This window comes from Dermacentor albipictus, chromosome 4 (genome assembly GCF_038994185.2).
Source record: "Dermacentor albipictus isolate Rhodes 1998 colony chromosome 4, USDA_Dalb.pri_finalv2, whole genome shotgun sequence".
Taxonomy (NCBI): Eukaryota; Metazoa; Arthropoda; class Arachnida; order Ixodida; family Ixodidae; genus Dermacentor; species Dermacentor albipictus.
Genome location: NC_091824.1, coordinates 22,724,198 through 22,742,611, shown reverse-complemented (window position 1 = coordinate 22,742,611; position 18,414 = coordinate 22,724,198). Strand labels below are relative to the sequence as shown.

At 49.8% G+C, this 18,414-nt stretch overlaps 1 protein-coding gene across 1 annotated transcript; it reads right to left on the bottom strand.

The window, feature by feature from the left end:
• Positions 1 to 519: 519 nt before the first annotated feature.
• LOC135911576 (uncharacterized) lies at positions 520 to 1,688 on the bottom strand. The gene is made up of 2 exons (XM_065443901.2): positions 1,472 to 1,688; positions 520 to 695 (listed from the first exon to the last, which is right to left on the bottom strand). The coding sequence occupies exons 1-2, from the start codon at positions 1,686 to 1,688 to the stop codon at positions 520 to 522; spliced, it is 393 nt and encodes a 130-aa protein (XP_065299973.2).
• Between the last annotated feature and the right edge of the window lie 16,726 nt (positions 1,689 to 18,414).

Genomic DNA, 18,414 nt, shown 5'->3' with positions numbered 1-18,414 from the left:
GATAAATCCACAGGTAAGCTGGGCAGCGGTCGCGTCCTCCACAACCAAACCTATCACACAAAACGAGGAATACAAGAAAATTGTTGCCGAAAACAGACAACTTAAGGCAAGCTTGGATAGCATGACTGCTGCTCACATGTAGTTGAAGATGCGCTGCCTTGGCGTCAAGGTATCCCCTCCAAACGGCTTCATTAAGTTTTCCCCCAGAGAAAAAGCATCATCTCCTACAATAACCGGGGGCATGTAAAGATCCGGCGAACTTGCCACTTTCATGGTTTTGGGCAGTCCCGCATTTTTTCCATCAATTGCTTTTCGCAGAGGTGTTGACTGCCAAATTCCTCCATCACCTTGTGAACCAGGGGCGCCAATGTCCAATTAGCGAAACCTATAGTTTGCATCAACAAGCGCAAACAGAACTATGCTGAATGCTTTCTTGTAGTTGAAATACAAGGAGCCTGAATATTTTGGCTTGATGATGCACACATGCTCTCTATCTATCGCACCTATACAATTTGGGAACTACCACTTTTGTTTGAAGTCTTGCATGACGTCAGACCACTCTCCACCAGTCTTGGGAGTCTTCAAGAATTCGTCTTTCAGCTCCAGGTAGATTGCCACACATGTCTCTTCTATGAGCTGGTTGACAGTTGAGTGTTCTACCCTGAACTGTCGGCTTAAGGAGTAGTGCGTTTCTCCTATTAAAAAAACAAAAACAAAATAATTGTTGGTTACGCCAAAAATTAACAAAGTATGACAGAACTTCGCATTCGAATAAAATATGCACATTTGACATTCATACTGGATCCTGTGTCAAGCGAATCTATTATGAAGCGGCTATTTCCATGCTATGAAACTAAACTCGATACACACAGCTGCCTTTATTTCACCATATTTCCAACATTCTTATGCAACATGCTTATACGATGTTTATGCGCCTTGCCGGTCAAAACGATTTAGTACTATAATATTTATGCGCCGCACCGTTCGCTATATCTACGCCGAAATACACGAACTGTCACAAGGAAGATGTGTTTGTCATTGTACACACTACACAGAGATGTAGGACACTAAAGACGGGTTTCGTTCTTAACCCCGTATTCAGAACTGCATATTAACTTGAAGCCCACTCTTGACCCGATTTAAATAACGCCTGTCGTGAACCAACCAAAGGAAACCCAATGAGCGTCTTGAGCATGTTTACGCCAGGCGTCATTTATATCGTCAAGCATGGCCTTGAAGTCAAGACGCCTTTCTTAATACGGGGGTTATTCTTTTCCATTTAATTCCCTCATCCATGGGCTAACGGAAATAACTGCATGCGCACATTACACGCGACGTGAAGCGCGCACTTCAGAAGAGAGCAGCAGCAGTCACGGTCGAGAAAGCTGGGGAAGCCTTCGCTTTAAAAGTCAGCGCGCCTCATCAAAAGTGACACTTGATGCTTCAAACTGACGCAGACGCAAGCGCTTACCTGTGGCGAGGAATCGAAGGGCGATTTGAAGCCGTGTCTTCGCTGGCACAGATGGCTTCATGGTGGTTTCTTGCCGCTCGATCCTATGTTGAACGCGGGCCAGAAGTTCGAAAAACTGCGTGCTGCTGACGCGCAGTAGGCGCTTGTATTCGTCCGGATCACACTTGAGCAGCTCTTCATAAAGCAAGCTCTGAACACCAAGCATCTTCTTCGACATCCATGGTTTCGTCCAGCATAATCATTTTCTTTTTGCAGCCTGCACCTCGTCGTCTTCACTAATTTCAAGCAGATCAGCCAACGCGGACAAATGCCGCCTCCGGTAGATGTCCCTCTTGGAATGCACTCTTGAACCGAGCAATTTGGCAACGAGCGTAGCGTTGGAGTCGAGGGTGAGCGCGCGGATTCTGCAAACGGCGCTCCGGTTGTGGGAATGCGACCTAACTCCGCTGCGCCAGATTCAAGTGATGATGTCACTGTTTTGTCCATGGAGCAGGCGGGATTTCGACCTCGCGTGTGTATCCACCTTTAGCGAGACACTCGATCCGCGCTTCGCTGCGTTTGCAAGGTACCGCAAGAGACAGATCGTCCGCGCCAGCCAATATATAGCGAAATGAACACGCGTATAGAGCTACACTGAAATTTCGTATTAGGGAGTATTGTAATCGTCGGTGAAGGGATATCATCCAGCTTTTCCTATAGAGTATAGACCTTTTCATTGGGCAAGGGGGAAAGGACGCGCGGCAGACCTTTTTTTTTCCCGCTCGGGTTTGTGCGAGCAGGGATGGGGCTTCTTGAATGTGTTGCCGTTGCGCGCTGCAGAAGCATTTGGAGATGTTTTAGCTCGTTTTCCGTGAAATTTGTGGCATGGAAGTTCATGCAAGGTCGACAAAGAACCGCTGCGTAGCCTTTGGGCGCCGCGGTAACTACAGCAAGCTGGAATTTCTCATTCCGCAAAAGTGCAGCGTGCATCATCAGCTGTGATGTGTGTGAGTGTTGTGAACTATTCTGGCTGTATCGGTTTTCACTTGACGAAGAGAACCGGCTACTGTGAATTGCCAGCGTGACTTGTAAAATCTTCTCACTGTCTAATCACTTGTCGTGGGGACTAAAACATAATAGTCTCGTGTACGGCCGACCGAATACAACCGCGAAACACGTAATCACCAACCGTTATAAATTATCTTTAGCCGCCGGCATTTTTCTGACGCATTTCAAGTACAGTAGGCTTAAAATTTCTGTGCCTCATTATCATACTGTATGGGGCCGATAGCGTTGCTCAATCCAGCACTCTCTGCGGTTGGTAAACCAACATGATGCATGTAATCTCCGTGCTTCGGCATTCCAGTTTTACCTTGTAAAGCATTAATGTCCAGGAGTGATTGCATCTGAAGAATTAGACGTATATTTGGGACGACACTATTTCAGTAAAACGGGTAAGTGTGTCGTAGGGTACGGGATGAACAAGACCAAGAAAATGTTTATTTCTTTCCTGCTCACCTGGGGGAAAAAACGAAGTAGAAAAAAAAACAACGCCTAACGCAGTAGTTAATGCGCTGTCTAAGGCACGTGGTTGGTTGGCACAAACCATGTGTCGACACGGAATTACGCAGCAGTCATTGCACGTATACATCGCTTGTCGTATCTAATGTTCATAGTGTTTTAAACAAACGACGACAACTTTGCACGTTCATCGAACGTAGTTCTCGGTACGGAGATGTGGTTTAACCCTGATGTCTCCAAAAGTGAACTCATGCTATCCGCTGATGTCGGTATTTTCAGAAAGGACAGGTCACATCAACGCTGCGTCGTCGTCATGACTAACGTAAAAAAGTAGTCTTGCAGGCACAGCTATGAGACACCAACACAAAGTTGGAACTTTTGATGGTTGTATTGCAATGGTCACCAGGCACAACGTGTACGGTCAGGTTGTGTTTCGTCCCAGAGACACTTCCATTCAAGTTGTCAATAATTTGAACGTTTCCTTTAGTTTAGTTCAGTGTAAGCACCCAACGTTGCCAATAATATTAGCCGGCGATAATAATTATCCAGGAAAAGACAGGTGGTTGTGCACACCTATGGGCGTAAATGAGTCCTGCTGGTAACAGCGCAAAACGTAGACGGAACACGAGACGAGAAAAGAGCTCAAGTGCTGACTTTCAATGGGTGTCGCCTTCTCGTCTCGTGTCCCGTAGACGTTTTGCGCTGTTAATACCAGGATGGCAAACCACAAGCCCCAGATGCTGCTCTAAAGAAATGAGTGTACGGAATTTTTTTATACTATTTTAATGTTGACGCAAATGGTTTTCTTCAAACACCTGGAACTTCTGTTCAGAATCAGGTTATACATGACGAAAATGGGGACAATTACATGAAAAGTAAATACAGAGGGGGGGCCCGCAGGTAGAAACTGAAATCGGACCTCATGTGTATGATGACAAGAATTAATAATACAAACAACAATGGCAAGATGGAAAACTTGCAATAAAAACATTTTTAGGAGGCAAGGTATAAATGAATAGAAAAGCAGCAGATGAATGCATTACACAATAACAAAGCTTCTGATTAGTCAACAAAAGGTGAAAGGTAAAGTTCGAAACACAACCCATACTACACTCGTATAGGAAAGTCGCAAGAAGGTAGAAGAAAGTGCTTAAGTTCCGTATGGAATCCGTAAGCTTTGAGCAATTTTAATGGAAATAGTGCTGTATTCCAAAGAGATAAAGTTGAAAAGTTTAATGACTGCTTACCGTAGTTGGTGCGAACGTAGGTGTAAAATGAAGTTCGTATTGCCTGCAAATCTAGCATTGTTTATATTAGTAAGGTATGTATTTATTATGATGTTTTCTTGTGTATCTTTGTTTAATGCCCTAAAAATAAACATGGTCAGAGTATATTTAAGAAGATCACTCACATTCAAAATATTATGAGCATGTAATAACTGATTTGCGCTAATGCTATGAGGTAAAAAAGTTATCAGGCGGATAGCTCGATTCTTAATTACTTGCAACCCGCCATGGTTGCTCAGTAGCTATGGTGCTGGGCTTCTGAGCACGAGGTCGCGGGATCGAATACCGGTCACGGTGGCCGCATTTCGATGGGGGCGAAATGCGAAAACACCCGTGTGCTTAGATTTAGGTGCACGGTAAAGAACCCAGGTGGTCGAAATTTCCGGAGTCCTCGACTGCGGTGTGCCTCATAATCAGAAAGTGGTTTTGGCACGTAAAACCCCATAATTTAATTTTAATTCAATTACATGCAATGAAGTGAAGTGACTGTTATAAGTGTTTCCCCATTACCCAATGTTGTAGGTAATATAAAAATGAACAAAAACATAATAAAGCGGCGTGAGAGTAGAAAATGAGAACTGTGGTCGCGCTTTGATTGGAACGCGCATTCCATGTGCCATTTTCATTTCTACAGTGAATGTGAATGTGAAATTTAAGGTAGTTATCAAATTACACACCAAAATAGGTACAACAATCAACTGCAGGGTTTAGGTGATTGTTGCCCTAAATAGACCGAAGGAGCTCAGGCGATCGCTGATGCCAGGCACAGACGACAAAATGGGTCTTATTGTGGTTAATATGCAGCTTACTCAATTCACACCATGTGGGAAATTTTCACGAGATCTTTGTTTAGCTTACTTGTTAGCGTTGTTACACAATCGTTAGAACTAAATATAGTAATGTCGTGAACGTACATATTGCACTTCGATGAAGACCGGCAACTAGGAAGATCAGTAATATAAATGAGGAAAGTATGGGACCTATTATGGACCCCTGTGGCCCACTATAGTTAGTCCTAGCTTCTCTGAAGTAGTACCCAGAAATATTAACTTTTTTTCTATCTTGTAATTGGGGAATAGAACTAGAGGTGCATAAGTTATTCCAATGGCTTCAAGTTTAGCACAAAGAATTGTGTGAATATTTGTGTCGAAAGCCTTAGATAGGTCGAAAAATTTCAGGATGCGAATTTACCTTGATCAATCGCTTTTTTAAGATGATGAGTAAGAGATATAAGGGCTAGATTAGTTTAAAATCCAGAACGAAACCGAAACTGATAAGGAGAAGGAATACTAAATGTATCTAAATATTTTGTTAGATGCTTTTCGGTGAGTTTTTCAATGACTTTAGGAAAGAATTTAAGAACGCAAATGAGTCTATCATTATGTGCAGGCGTGCGATCACCTTTTCTGAAAACAGGAATAACTCGACTACGTTTGAGATCACGTGGCAAAATGCCAGTTTTAAAATCAGGTTTATGATAGCCGAGAAAACGTTAGTATATGTTGTGCGATCATTTTTATATGGTAAGCGTTAATAATACTGAGGCCAGCACTAGTGGCTTTAGGGGCCCTAATTATTAAAATTACAAAGTTTTGGATTTAGTGCTTATTAGAGATCCAGAGGATATGCTTGGTAATGCAGTGAAATGTGTTAGTGACCAGAATGTTTTGCACTGGGAAGTTATGATAAAAGTCGAAAATCCAAACAAAAAGTGTGTTATACGGCTATAAATGGGTGGACGTGGAGCACCTTCTATCCGACTTGTCATTTTTCTCAGGTCATCTTTTTTCCACTTTCCATAATCGAAATACTAATAAAAACTGGGGGATGGTTCATGAGAAACTCTCACAACATCAATACATTCCTAAAATCACAATGACGTCTTCCAGTAACAGTCCATGGCTCACCACGAATGTAAAGCGGTGCATGAACAAGAGAAAGCGATGTATTCAAAAGCAAGGTTATCAGACTCTGTAGGCGATTGGAAAAGTTATAGAAAGCCTGTAAATTGATGCAATGAAGAAATAGCAATATGTAAAGACAATTTTATAGCTATATACAGGCTTTGGTAGCAAGCAATACTAAAACAACTATAAAAATTGGGAGAATTCCCTACTAAAGCGTAAGAATTCTTTGGCTTTGCTGTGACTTCGTTTCTTCCTTAGTGTTGCTTACTTGCCTTTCCTAGCTTATGTACGCCTACCCGTGCTGCTCGTGGTGGCAAAGAATGCCTGGGCTTTAATAGAGAGTTTTGAGATTTTCTTGCCGCATCCAACCTATTCAATGCAATCGTACCAATTGAACTGGAACGCCGGGCACGAGCGTACCTCGATGGAGCATAGCGGTCGATAGCAAACACCAGGTGCTACACTAGCGCTTGCGGCGTTGCTTGAGGGGAGAGTGTGTCGCCACGAGGCCATGTCACCTTCGCTGTCGCAAGCCTGCGTTATGGTGGTGGCGGTGAGAAACTTTTAATGACCACATATACACGAGAGACAGTTTGGCAAGGCCTTAAGGGCCTATCCCTAACAGAGTCTTGGAGGGGTCCCTAGTCCTGATCTCCTGTGGCTTTCGCGGCGGCCCGGACCCTAGCCACGAGAGCTATTTGGCTGTTTACGGCAGCAGGGCAGCCTCCCAGCTTTCTCGGTTGGGTGAGGGAAGGGGGGGGGGTAAACAGAGTTGGGAGGGCAGGCCCACACCGTGTAGTAAACTTCAGTGAACGAAAACCCACATTGTGGGCAGTGCCCATTAAATGCAGGTATAAAATGTTTGAGTACTGCCGGGCCCAGTGCTGTGTTAGTGTACAAGCAGAGAAGCAAGCGCTCCTCTATTTTACACAGCCCCCACGCGGGGGGGGGGGGGGGGTTAGCTGAGAACGGCGATGCTGATTTTGGTAGAGCTCTGCGTGATGTCTTTAAATGTTATTGCAGGGGCTGGTGCTGAGGTCTCCGGCGACGGTTGTCGGGGCATCGCCGCGATGCCCCGACAGATGGTTGAGCGCGCTGGTGGGGCCGTCGGCTGCCTTATTTTCCAGGAGTCCCGCATGTGCTGGGCCAAGATGATGACGCAGATGTCCGGCCGATCCCGGTACTCGCATCCATGGAGAATTTCCAAAGCGTTTGGCGAGATGCGCCCTTGCCATAAACTTCGGCTTGGCTTCGCAGGACTTGGTAGTAATGACTCGAGAGTTCGGATCTGCAGCGGCAAGTGCTATAGCAACTTCCTCCACATGTGTTAAGTTCAGGGCACGGAAGGTGAGTTCTTGTACGTGTATGCGTTGATGGATCACTGCGGTTGTATACCAACCGCCATGGTGTGGGCCAGCAGAGTCCGTATAGAAGACCCCGAAGCGGGAGCGATAGCGTCCACCGAGTGCTGCCGCTCGCGCTGCGCCGCGGCCGTCGTGGGTCTCCTTTTGCGTGTTTTGGCGCAGTGGTTGGACCTGGAACGCGTGGCACCAATCCTTGGTTATGGCGGTCCGATCATCTGCCTGAGCGTTACATTCAATGTGCAGGTGGTCGAAGAGACTTTTGTCTGCTGGCGATTTTCTCAGTCTTAGGTATTCATTGGTGAGATGCACGACTCAAGGCTCCCCATAGTTATCGGTCTTCCAGAGGATGATGAGCCGCTGTCGGGACGTTGTAGTGGGGCGATCGAGGGCGTGTTTGTAGATTTTGCGAAGGATGACCTCTAGGGCATTCTCATCGGATTTCCGCAAGTTGAGGTAGGGTGCCGAATAGAGTATCCACCTGGTTACGAATGCACTTGCCAGCCTCAGGGCAATCTTGCATCGTAAACTTTCACGCTTGTTAGATACCCGACGGACAATACGGCCCACCTGGTCTCCTACCTTGCGGAACTTTTGCAGTGTTGTGTCAATCTTACGTGTGTGGTGTATCAAGAGTCCCAACACTCTTATTTCTACGTGTTCTGGAATTGGACCACTGACAAGGGAGAGGACAATTTTGGTTTTAAATTTCGGGCTGGGCAGAAGGTGTGCGAAATCTGATTTGGTCGGGGAGCATTCCAGGCCATAACGGCGAGTGTATTCGTCCACGATAGTCACCGCTAGTTGGAGGCTGGTCGCGATTTGTCCCAATGACCAATGTGGGGCCCACAGTGTGATGTCGCCGGCAGACAGGGAGTGTCTGATGCCTATGACAGCACTAAGCCGTGGGGGGAGTTGAGCCGTGGCCACGTGCGCGTTCCTTGTCCACACAAGCTCTCGCCTTCATTCTGGCTGCGCCTCGGTATGACCCAATAAAAACGCGCTAGCTTCTCAACGCGCTCGCTTGCCCTCAAGATGTTCATGACCGGAAGGACACTCAGCAGCGTTTAACTGAACATTGGGCCATCCATCGAGAGCCAGACCCAAACTTCACGTTGGCGTGCCTCCCAATTTCAATTGGCCCATGCTCCAGATTTCAACTTGGCCCATCCCGAAATATAAGTTGGCCAAAACCTCGAAATTCTAGTCGGCCACCCTTAAGTTTAGGTTTGCCTACACCCAGATTTCAAGTTGGCCCATGCCCAAATTGTCGTGCCACTGCTGGCCCGTTTGTCGTCGCCTTCTGCCAGAGCTGGCTGGATCAATCTTGAAAGCGATCGTCTTACCCGAAGGAGGGACAGATGGCCAGTCTTCTCGTTCGGGAAGGCCCAGAAATGCTTGCGCATTAAAAATTTTGTAAGTGGCTGCCCCTGGGATATCCTGTGTAATTTAGAAAGTTTTTGTCTCCGTCGGAGGCTTCAGAAGACAAATTCATTCTTTGGTTTCGTTGTCAGTGAAAAGGAGCCCATTTCTGATGCAAAGTTTGACTCCAATAACGCTACTATGAATGACATTGTGATCACTCACGAAGGAATCAAATCAGCTATAAAATGTCAAATATAACTCATCTCCTTGCCCAGACGGTACAAGCCTTAAGTTGCTTAATAATACTAAGCCGGTCATATCACGAATTTTGGCAACAATATTTCAACAATCTATTAAAGGGCCCCTCACCAGGCCCCATAGCAAATTTTGATTATAGGCTGGAAGCTATTACATGTCCTCTAGGGAGTGCTCTGCCATAAAAATTTTTCACATCGGCTTGTTAACATGAAAGCCATCCTCGGACTCGACCTCACTCAAGCCTTTGATAACATTTCCCATGCAGCTATCCTTGACCAGGTCCCCTACCTCCACCTGGGAGAGCGAGCCTACAATTACATTCGTGACTTTCCCTCCAATCGCACGGCCACCCTTTCGCCTGGGGATTTACGATCAGACCAGGTTCCCCTTGGCAGCAAAGGTACCCCGCAAGGTTTAGTTACCTCTTCCATGCTCTTTAACTTAGTCATGATTGACGTTGCCCATCAACAACAAAGAATCGACAATATCAACCATACCATTTACGCCGATGACATCACCATCTGATCTTATCGAGGCAGTGATGATCAAGTGGAGTCAGCTCTCCAAACGGCGATTGACACGGTTGAAGCCTGTCTCCAAGGCATCGGACAGCGCTGTTCGCCGGCTAAATCGGAGCTTCTGCTCTACAAGCCCATTTAGCGGGGTCGCCCTCCCAAACACCAATCTGATCACCGACCCTGTCACGCCATCACCCTACGCCTTCAAGATGGCAGTCCTATCCCACACGTCCCTAGTATCCGGGTCCTCATCTCTACCAACGGCTCCAACGCCTTGGCTCTCAACAAGAGTTGTGCCAATCTCAAAACACCGTACCACTTCTTAAACGTATCTCTATTCCGACGAGGGGGACTCAAAGGAGAAAGCCTTCTTCGCCTCGTGCAATCCTTTGTCATATGTCACATTACCAACGTTGCTGCGTACCTCAACTGGTACCGGGCTGAGCAAAACAAGCTCGACACCCTCAAACGAGGGGTCTACAAGCAAGCACTTGGCCTTCAGCATTAGGCCAGCACTGAACTCTTCAACCAACTGGGAGTTCACCACAACCTTTCCGAACCCATTGAAGCCCAACAACGCTCTCAGCTTACTGAAACGGGACGCTTTATTCTATCTACGCTTGGCTTCACCTACCATCAGCAACAGGACCCCAAACAACCGATCCCGACCGACATACGTAGCTGGATCTACATAGAACCTATCCCTAGAAACATGCACCCTGAATATAAGAGGGCCCGGCGCCAAGCTCGGGCTGGAGCTATCATAAAAGCTCTTGCTCATGTCGTACCTGGCGCCACATTTGTTGATGCAGCCCAATATTCCCATGGCACACGATTTGTGGCCGTCGCCGCACGCGATCGAATCCTAGGCCCCGCCTCCAGCGTCACTACCCCCACTGCCGAAACGGCTGAAGAAGTGGCCATCGCCCTGGCCACTCGACATCCCACCTGTCACACCATCGTGTGTGACTCTCGCTCAGCCGTCACTAGCTTCAGCAAAGGCCGTATTTCTCCCCAAGCTCTTCGCATCCTCTGCCAGGCACCACACTCTAAAAACACCATAATCTTCCAGACATGAATCCCGGCCCATGCGGGCCCTGTCAAACCACATTTCCCAAATATCAACGAGGTCACCCACTCCATTGCGCGAGGCCTAGTCAACCGCGCCGGAGTCACTGGAGATGATTTGGACACCAGGGACAATCTGACAACTTATAACGATCTCGATAAGGCCTTTTGCCTCAGTCGCCGAACGTTGCCCCCGCCTCACCCCAAGTTCAGCTGGGTGCAGGCTACCACCCTGCGTCTGCTAGAAACAAACACGTACCCTTCACCCGCCCGCCTCCACCTTATATTTCCAGACGTCTGCACTACCCCCAACTGCCAGTGCTGTGGCATTCACCCGGCTACGCTTCCGCATATGCTATGGAGTGCCCAGCACAGTACACACAGACTAACACCATGACTCTCTCGTCGAGGTCACATGAGCCGCTGTGGAGCTCCGCCCTCGACGACCAAATTTGGGCGACCCAGCACGCCCGTGAGGCGACGGCGGGCAATCCCTCGACGTCCCCGCATGGGAGGCTTAGGCCCGGCCGTCATAAAGTGCTGGTTGTACAATGAAAGTTTATTCCTCCTCCTCGGCTCGTTAATGGCCGAGATAGAAATATTTCAGTGCCACGAACCCATGAGTTCAGCAGGCGCGCTCCACTGCCAAGCCAGACGCTCTCTCCAATCGCAGCGTCTAGCATACGCAAGTGAAATTCCTTCCCTGCGTTTTCCCCCCTACCAAACCCCAAGGATTGCCTGGCGCATACGTCAGAGGCTCCGCCTTCATTTTTTTTTGCTGCTCCCTTTTTTTTTCGGCGCTACGCACATCCGCCGGCGGCGTCGCACGCGAGCTGTTGTCTCGTTCGTGCAGCGTACGATTTTGCGCGCTGTACACAAGGAAACATGAGGAGCGGTATAATTAAGTGCTACACGAATACTGAGGCAGAACAAGCGGATGGCAGAACGTGATCACGCACTGGAACAGAGTAGAAAATTGCATTCAGACTGGGATACATACCGCAAAAAATTTAACAAGGACAAGCAGAACACAGGACGAGCGCTATTTAACCAAAGAACAAAGATCAGGAGGAACAGCATAGGGAAGGCCCAAGGTACTAGAAATGCACTTTAGCAGGGAAGAAGTTTGGGCGTGTTGGTGGGATGCATTCAGACTACTTGTCCTTGTGAAATTTTTTGCGCTATGTATCCCAGTCTGAATGCATCCCACCAACACGCCCAAACTTCTTCCCTGCTATAGAAAATTGCGTAGTTTCGGTACCTGCGCACGTGACCAAACGACCATGGGCACAAGCAGATGAACCGGAAGTACATCGCTCTTGCTTCGGTGCGAAGTAAAAGAAAAAACACGCACACCATCCGTTTGTGTGTTTTATTACTTCTCTAAAGTTCAATTCGTCAACTCAAGCAACAGATCGAGCAGATAACAGATGTCTTGAATAAATCTAGAAGTCACGTGTCTCCAATGCTATTCAGGGCGTATTTACAGGAGGTATTCACACCTGGATTGGGTATGAATTGGGGATAAGAGTTAATGGAGAGTACCTTAGTAACTTGCGATTCACTGATGATATTGCCATGCGTAGTAACTCAGGGGACCAACTCCAATGCGTGCTCACTGACCTGGAGTAGCAAAGCAGTAGAGTGGGTCTAAAAATTAATCTGCAGTAAACAAAAGCAATGTTTGACAGTCTCGGAAGAGAAAAGCAATTTACAATAGGTGGCGAGACACTGGAAGTGGTAAGGGAATACATCTACTTAGGGCAGATAATAACGGCGGATCCGGATCATGAGACGGAAATAATCAGAATAAAAATGGGCTGGGGTGCGTTTGGCAGGCATTCTCAGATCGTGAATAGCAGGTTGCCATTAGCCCTCAAGAGAATAGTGTATAATAGCCATGTCTTATGAGTACTCACCTAAGGGGCAGAAACCTGGAGGCTTACGAAAGGGGTTCTACTTACATTGAGGATGAGGCAATGAGCCACGGAAAGAAGAATGATGGGTGTAGCGTTAAGATATAAGAAAAAAGCAAATTGGGTGAGGGAACAAACGCGAGTTATTGGCATCTTAGTTGAAATCAAAGAAAGAAATAGGCATGGGCCGGACATGTAATGAGGAGGGAAGATAACCGATGGTCATTAAGGGTTACGGACTGGACTCCAAGGGAAGGGACGCGTAGCATGGGCTGCAGAAAGTTGGTGGACGGATGAGATTAAGAAGTTTGCAGGGACGACATGGCCACATTTAGTACATGACTGTAGTAGTTGGGGAAGTATGGGAGAGGCCTTTGCCCTGCAGTGGGCGTCACCAGGCTGATGATGATGATCATGAGGGGCCCAATTACGTCAGCGTCCGGCTTGAAGCGCGGCGGCCGCGAGTGAAGAGAGAAACGGCGTTTAGATTGAAATTATCAGATCTTTCCGCGGCGCGTAGTAATGTAATACTTTGCGGACACGATTGTTTTCGCGCAGTGTACACTCTGCGCTTGTGAGGTCAACATGGCCAGGACTGGTGAGGGACCCTTTAACACAGCATGAGTGTCTGAAGCCTGGAAAATTTCTCGCGTGACCCCCATATTCACATCAGGTGATCCCTCGTTGCCATCAAATTACAGGCCCAATTCTCTACTCAGGCGAGCAACGGTCCCATGGCCTCCGTCGTCAAACACTCCGCGTGGCCACGGCTGTTCACGGGCCGGGTGTGGCAACGCCAGATGCTGTCTGAGCCAGCCTCGCTCCATCCGGAGGGTTCGCAGTGGTCGGGCTTGGGAGTGGTGCCGGGATCCACACCTGCCCCATAGGCGCCACACCACTGGCAACGTTTGCTGCCTCTGAGGTGGGCGGTGTTCTGCTGGAAGCGACAAGTGCTGCCGCCAGTCCTCCTGCGGGCTGGAACTCTGAAGTGGCAGTCGAGGGAGTCGGCCAGGTCTGGAGGCGAGGCCTCACATGGTTGGCGTGTCTGTGCCACGTGGCCCCGTCTGGCAAGCGGACGAGGAGCGATGAGGTGCCGGCAGGAGACACCACCTGTCCGGTGGACCAGGGCGGGCCAGGACGAAAGTTCCTGGCAGAAACTGGAGCTCCTAACTCCTCCAAAGGCCAGGGACGGCACCCTCGGTCAGCAACGACCCTATGCTTTAGGAGCACTGTAGACTGGAGGTCCGGATGCAAGATGTCCACGGGTGTCTTCATCATAAGACCCCGCAGGAGCTCACAGGGGGCACGGCCAGTGATATCGTGGGGCGTGGCCCAGTACGGGAACAGTATCCGGGCAATCTGCATCCGGAAATCCCCAGTCTGGCTCTTCTTGAGCTTGTATTTGATGGTTTGCACCACCCGCTCGGCTGCACCGTTTGAGCTGGGTATTACGGCAGAACCATCATCCGGCGGATTCCGTTCTTCGTCAGCCAGGCTGGGTACTCTGCGTGGGCGAAAGCAGGACCATTGTCGAACACGATGATGTCTGGAAACCCCTGAGCGGCGAAGACCTGTCGCAGCACTGCAATGGCTGCGCCTGCTGATGGAGTGGTGAAAGGCAGAACCTCCACCCACTTCGAAAAAGGCGTCCACCACTACCAGGAAGTAATGGCCCTTCAAGGGCCTCCCAAATCGACATGTAGATGGGACCAAGGTCTGTGTGGGAATGGCGAGGGGCTGATTTCCACATAACGCGAGGCCCGCTGATGCTCCTTGCAGAGTTGGCAGCTCTGTACCATGTGAGCGATGTCCTGGCCCAGGCCAGGCCACCAAATTTGGGACCAGGCCACAATCTTGGTCTTCTCGATGCCACGATCACCCGCGTGCAGCAACTGCTAGACCCTCGACCGGAGACTTTGTGGGATCACCAACCTGTAACCCCACAGTAGGCAGCCCTGCTGCAAGCTCAGCTCAGTGAACTTTTGGCTGTAGGCCTGCTGAACCAATTCTTCCCCATGGGAGATCGCCTTGACCACCGGACACGGGACTGGGTTCCGGCTGGTCGCATGCGATACCGCAGATCTGGAGAGGAGAGTACCCCCGGGTATGCGTGCTCCAGCATGATCACTTAAACAGGTTCTGGAACAGCATGAGGCTCCTCAGGCAGGGGCAGGTGGCTCAGGGCATCAGCAGGTACCAGGTCCTTTCTCGGACGGTAAACGAGATGGTAACTGGAAGCTGCCAGCCTCAAAGCCCATCGTACCACTCGTGGTGATGCCTGCACGGGAACTGCCGTGTCAGGCCCCAGCAGCCCCAACAGCGGCTTGTGGTCCGTGACCTCCTCGTAATTCCGGCCTCACAGATACTGGTGGAAGCATTCGACACTGAGGATGAGGGCCAGGCCATCATTGTCCAGCTGACTGTAACGTTGCTCTTCAGTATGAAGCCAACGAGAAGCAAACGGCACAAGGTGTTCCTGCCATTAGTGTCCCGGTGTTCGAGGATGGCTTCCGCGCCATACGGCGACGCATCTACGGTAAGGACGACAGGCTTGGCAGGATCGAAGTGCACCAGCACTGGACACTTGGCGATTTGCTCCTTGCTGCGCTGGGAAGGCCCGGTACTACTCCTTCTTCCAGACCAATTGCTGACCATGCCGAAGCAGAAGATGGAGCGGCTGTGTGTGCTCCGACAGGTTTGGCAGGAGACTCCTATTGTGGTTGATGAGGCCGAGGTAGCTCAGAAAGTCCTCGGTCTGGGGCTTAGGCGCCTCGAGCAAAGCATCAACTTTGCGTTGAGCCCGAGCTATTCAGCCTGGCATATGACATGTCCCAAGTACTCAAGACTGGGGGCCATGAAAATGCGCTTTTGCAGCTTGAGCTTGAGACCGGCATGCTGAAGTAGTGCGAGCACGCTGTGCAGATTGCGCAGGTGGGCCCCGTCATCGCTGCCAGTAACTAGGATGTCATCCAAGTACACCGGCACGTACCTCATGCCCCTGAAGAGGTTGTCCATCTCCCTCTGAAATATGGCTCGGGATGAGCCCACGCCAAACGGTATGCGCGTGTACTGGAAGAGCCCCAAAGTTTTCGATATTCTGACATACTTCCGGGAGGCATCCTTGGGCACCAGCTGCTGTTAACCGTCTCTGAGGTCGAGATTGGCAAATTTCCGTCCACCTGACAATGCTGGCCAGAGATCTTCAATCTGGGGCAACAGGTACTTCTCGACGGTAGCGACAGGGTTGATGGTAACTTAGAAATGCCCACAGATCCTGACACCACCGTCTCGCTTGAACACTGGTACGATGGCAGCGACCCCTTCAGACGTCTTGACAGGCACCAGGATGCGTTCTCGCCGTAACCGTTGCAGTTCCTGGGTGACCCCGTCTTTCAGGGTGAACGGCAGTGGGCGAGGCTTGAAAAAACTTGGCCGGGCTCCCTCAGGTACATAGATGCCAGCCGTCGTGCCCGCGAATGTGCCCACCCCTGGCTGGCACAAGGACTTGAACTCAATCAGGGGGCTGTGGAAGTCTTTACCCGCATGCAGTCTGGCTTCCTGGTGCTCCGGCAGACAAACGCCCAGTGCATGAATCCAGTTTCGGCCCAGAAGCGTCGGCGATGACCCCTTTGTTAAGTAAAGGGGAAGGGTCGCCACCCTGTCGCCAAAGCGAACGCTGACCTGTGCCTGATCCTGGACTTGGGAGAGATGCCCGGAGTAGCTGCGCAGCATTACGCCCGAACCCTCGATGGACACGCCAGGGAAAATACGCTTGAAGGATTTCGCGGCCACGACCGACACATTGGCCACTGTGTCCAGCTGCATGGACATGGGGTGCCCGCAGATTTCGACGGTCAGCATGTACAGCGCACAGACGATGGTGCAAGGCCTATGTGCCTCATGCCGAAGATCGGCGGGTCATCGGCTACGACGTGAATCCTGGCCGCGGAAGAACGTGAGCCTGCTGCCGCACGCCCCCGTCACGTACATTTGCGACGGCTACCCTGGCTCCGGGCTTGTGTGGTACCTAGACTTGAACAAGGCTGCTGCTGCTATTTCCGTTCGTCATCCCCCTTCGGCATACTCATGCGAAGTGCTCAGTTTATCTGCACGTGATGCATTGTGCTTGAGAGAACTGACACTCTGAGAGAGAATGGGCACTACCACAGCGACCATAGCTACTGCCCTTTGTCGCCAAGCTGTTGGCCGCCGCTTCCGCCGACGGTGAGACAGTCGCATGGGTAATCTCGTCGGCGTCCTTGGCAGCAACTTCCATTTCCAGCGCTGGCTTCACGGCCTCGTCCAGCGAGTGGTCGGGAAGCTCCAGGTGTTGCGTCTGCATGGCGGGGTTGTTGATGCTGCACACGAAATTGTCCCAGAGGAGCGAGTCCAGCTAGTCTCCAAAAAAGCAGGCACTCGCTAACCCTCGTAGCGCAGCAGCGAGCTGCCCGAGGACCTCTCCTTCCCGGCGGCTCCGGTTGTTGAAACGGCAACGCTCCACAAGTGTGGACGATGCAGGGTTGAAGTGCGAGCGCACTATGGCGAGCACCTCATCCATCGTCTTAACATGCAGCGTGGCGGGCTTGAGAAGGTAGAGCCGGAAACTGACGACGCGGATCTCACAGCTGGCCAGGAAAATGTCCCGCTATTGGCCTCGAATGTGTCGTTTCCTTGGAAGAACACGCAGACTTGTTCCTCACAAATGGGCCAGGCGGACCCATCTCCCTCGAACGGCACGAGCCTTCCGTACAGGGGCATGGCGGCAGCAACGGGGGGCGGTGTTTCGCCGCTCGTGGCGGCATAGGACGATCCGAGGGTACTCGTCGCCAGTGTCACGATCCGGCCGGGTTCGCGAACTAGGGAGGGCTCGAGGTACTTTCCGTTAGACAGACGCTCCGCAGCGTGGTGGTGACGAACGATGAGTGACCACCGAGCAGCTGTGCTGGTCGGTGTTGATTGGGTTCGGTGACCAATATTGCCTAGCGAGCTTGGAAGGCCATCGAAGATAATGCCCACGGGGGCGTGACATGCTTGTTGCACCAGTATACAACGCAAATTACTTGAACACATCCTAACATCCGTGATAATGAACCGAGCACAATTATTTTCTTTTTAAGTAACATGGTTTCCAGCATGGTCGTTCTTGTGAAATACGATTATCCATCATACTGTTCATGCGTTCACACTAATTCATGCCATATTTATTGATTTTGATAAAGAATGTCACAAGGACCCTTAAAGTCGTCTGATGATGAAACTTGACTAACTTGACTGCTTTAACATATTAAGAAAGATTACTAAGTGGATACCTAGTTTTTTATGTAACCGTTATCAGTTCGTTAGTGTGAATTATTGCTTGTCCTCACTGATTCAACTTAGTCTGGGTTACCACGAGGCCCAGCACTTGAACCAATGCGCCTCCTTATCTACATTACCGACACTGTTAACAACCGGTAAGACGTGGTTCGGGGAGCAGGCCTAATTATGTAACTCAAAGACGCCTCCGGGGGCCGCAAGATAGGGATGGCAACAAACAGCGCACAAAAACATGTATTGAAACATACAAAATACAAGTACAAGGGCCCAGCACATGGGGGTAAGTAAGAGCAAGCGTCCCTACACAGCGTACAGAGCGACCACCATTGCGCACTCACAGTTTGGCTGGTGTTGCGTCGCTCGACGAATTGTACGAATGGAGATGGCAGGTGAGCTCCTGCGGACTCTCGTTTTTCTCCTCTACTGGGTGTCAGGAGTGGAAGACGTG

What these genes read in the sequence shown, in the direction of transcription:
- LOC135911576 (XM_065443901.2), bottom strand. Translation starts at nt 1,688, where the DNA reads ATGTCGAAGAAGATGCTTGGTGTTCAGAGCTTGCTTTATGAAGAGCTG. An exon ending in CCTTCGATTCCTCGCCACAG is followed by an intron (nt 696 to 1,471) that starts GTAAGCGCTTGC and finishes TTTTTTTAATAG; the next exon opens with GAGAAACGCACTACTCCTTA.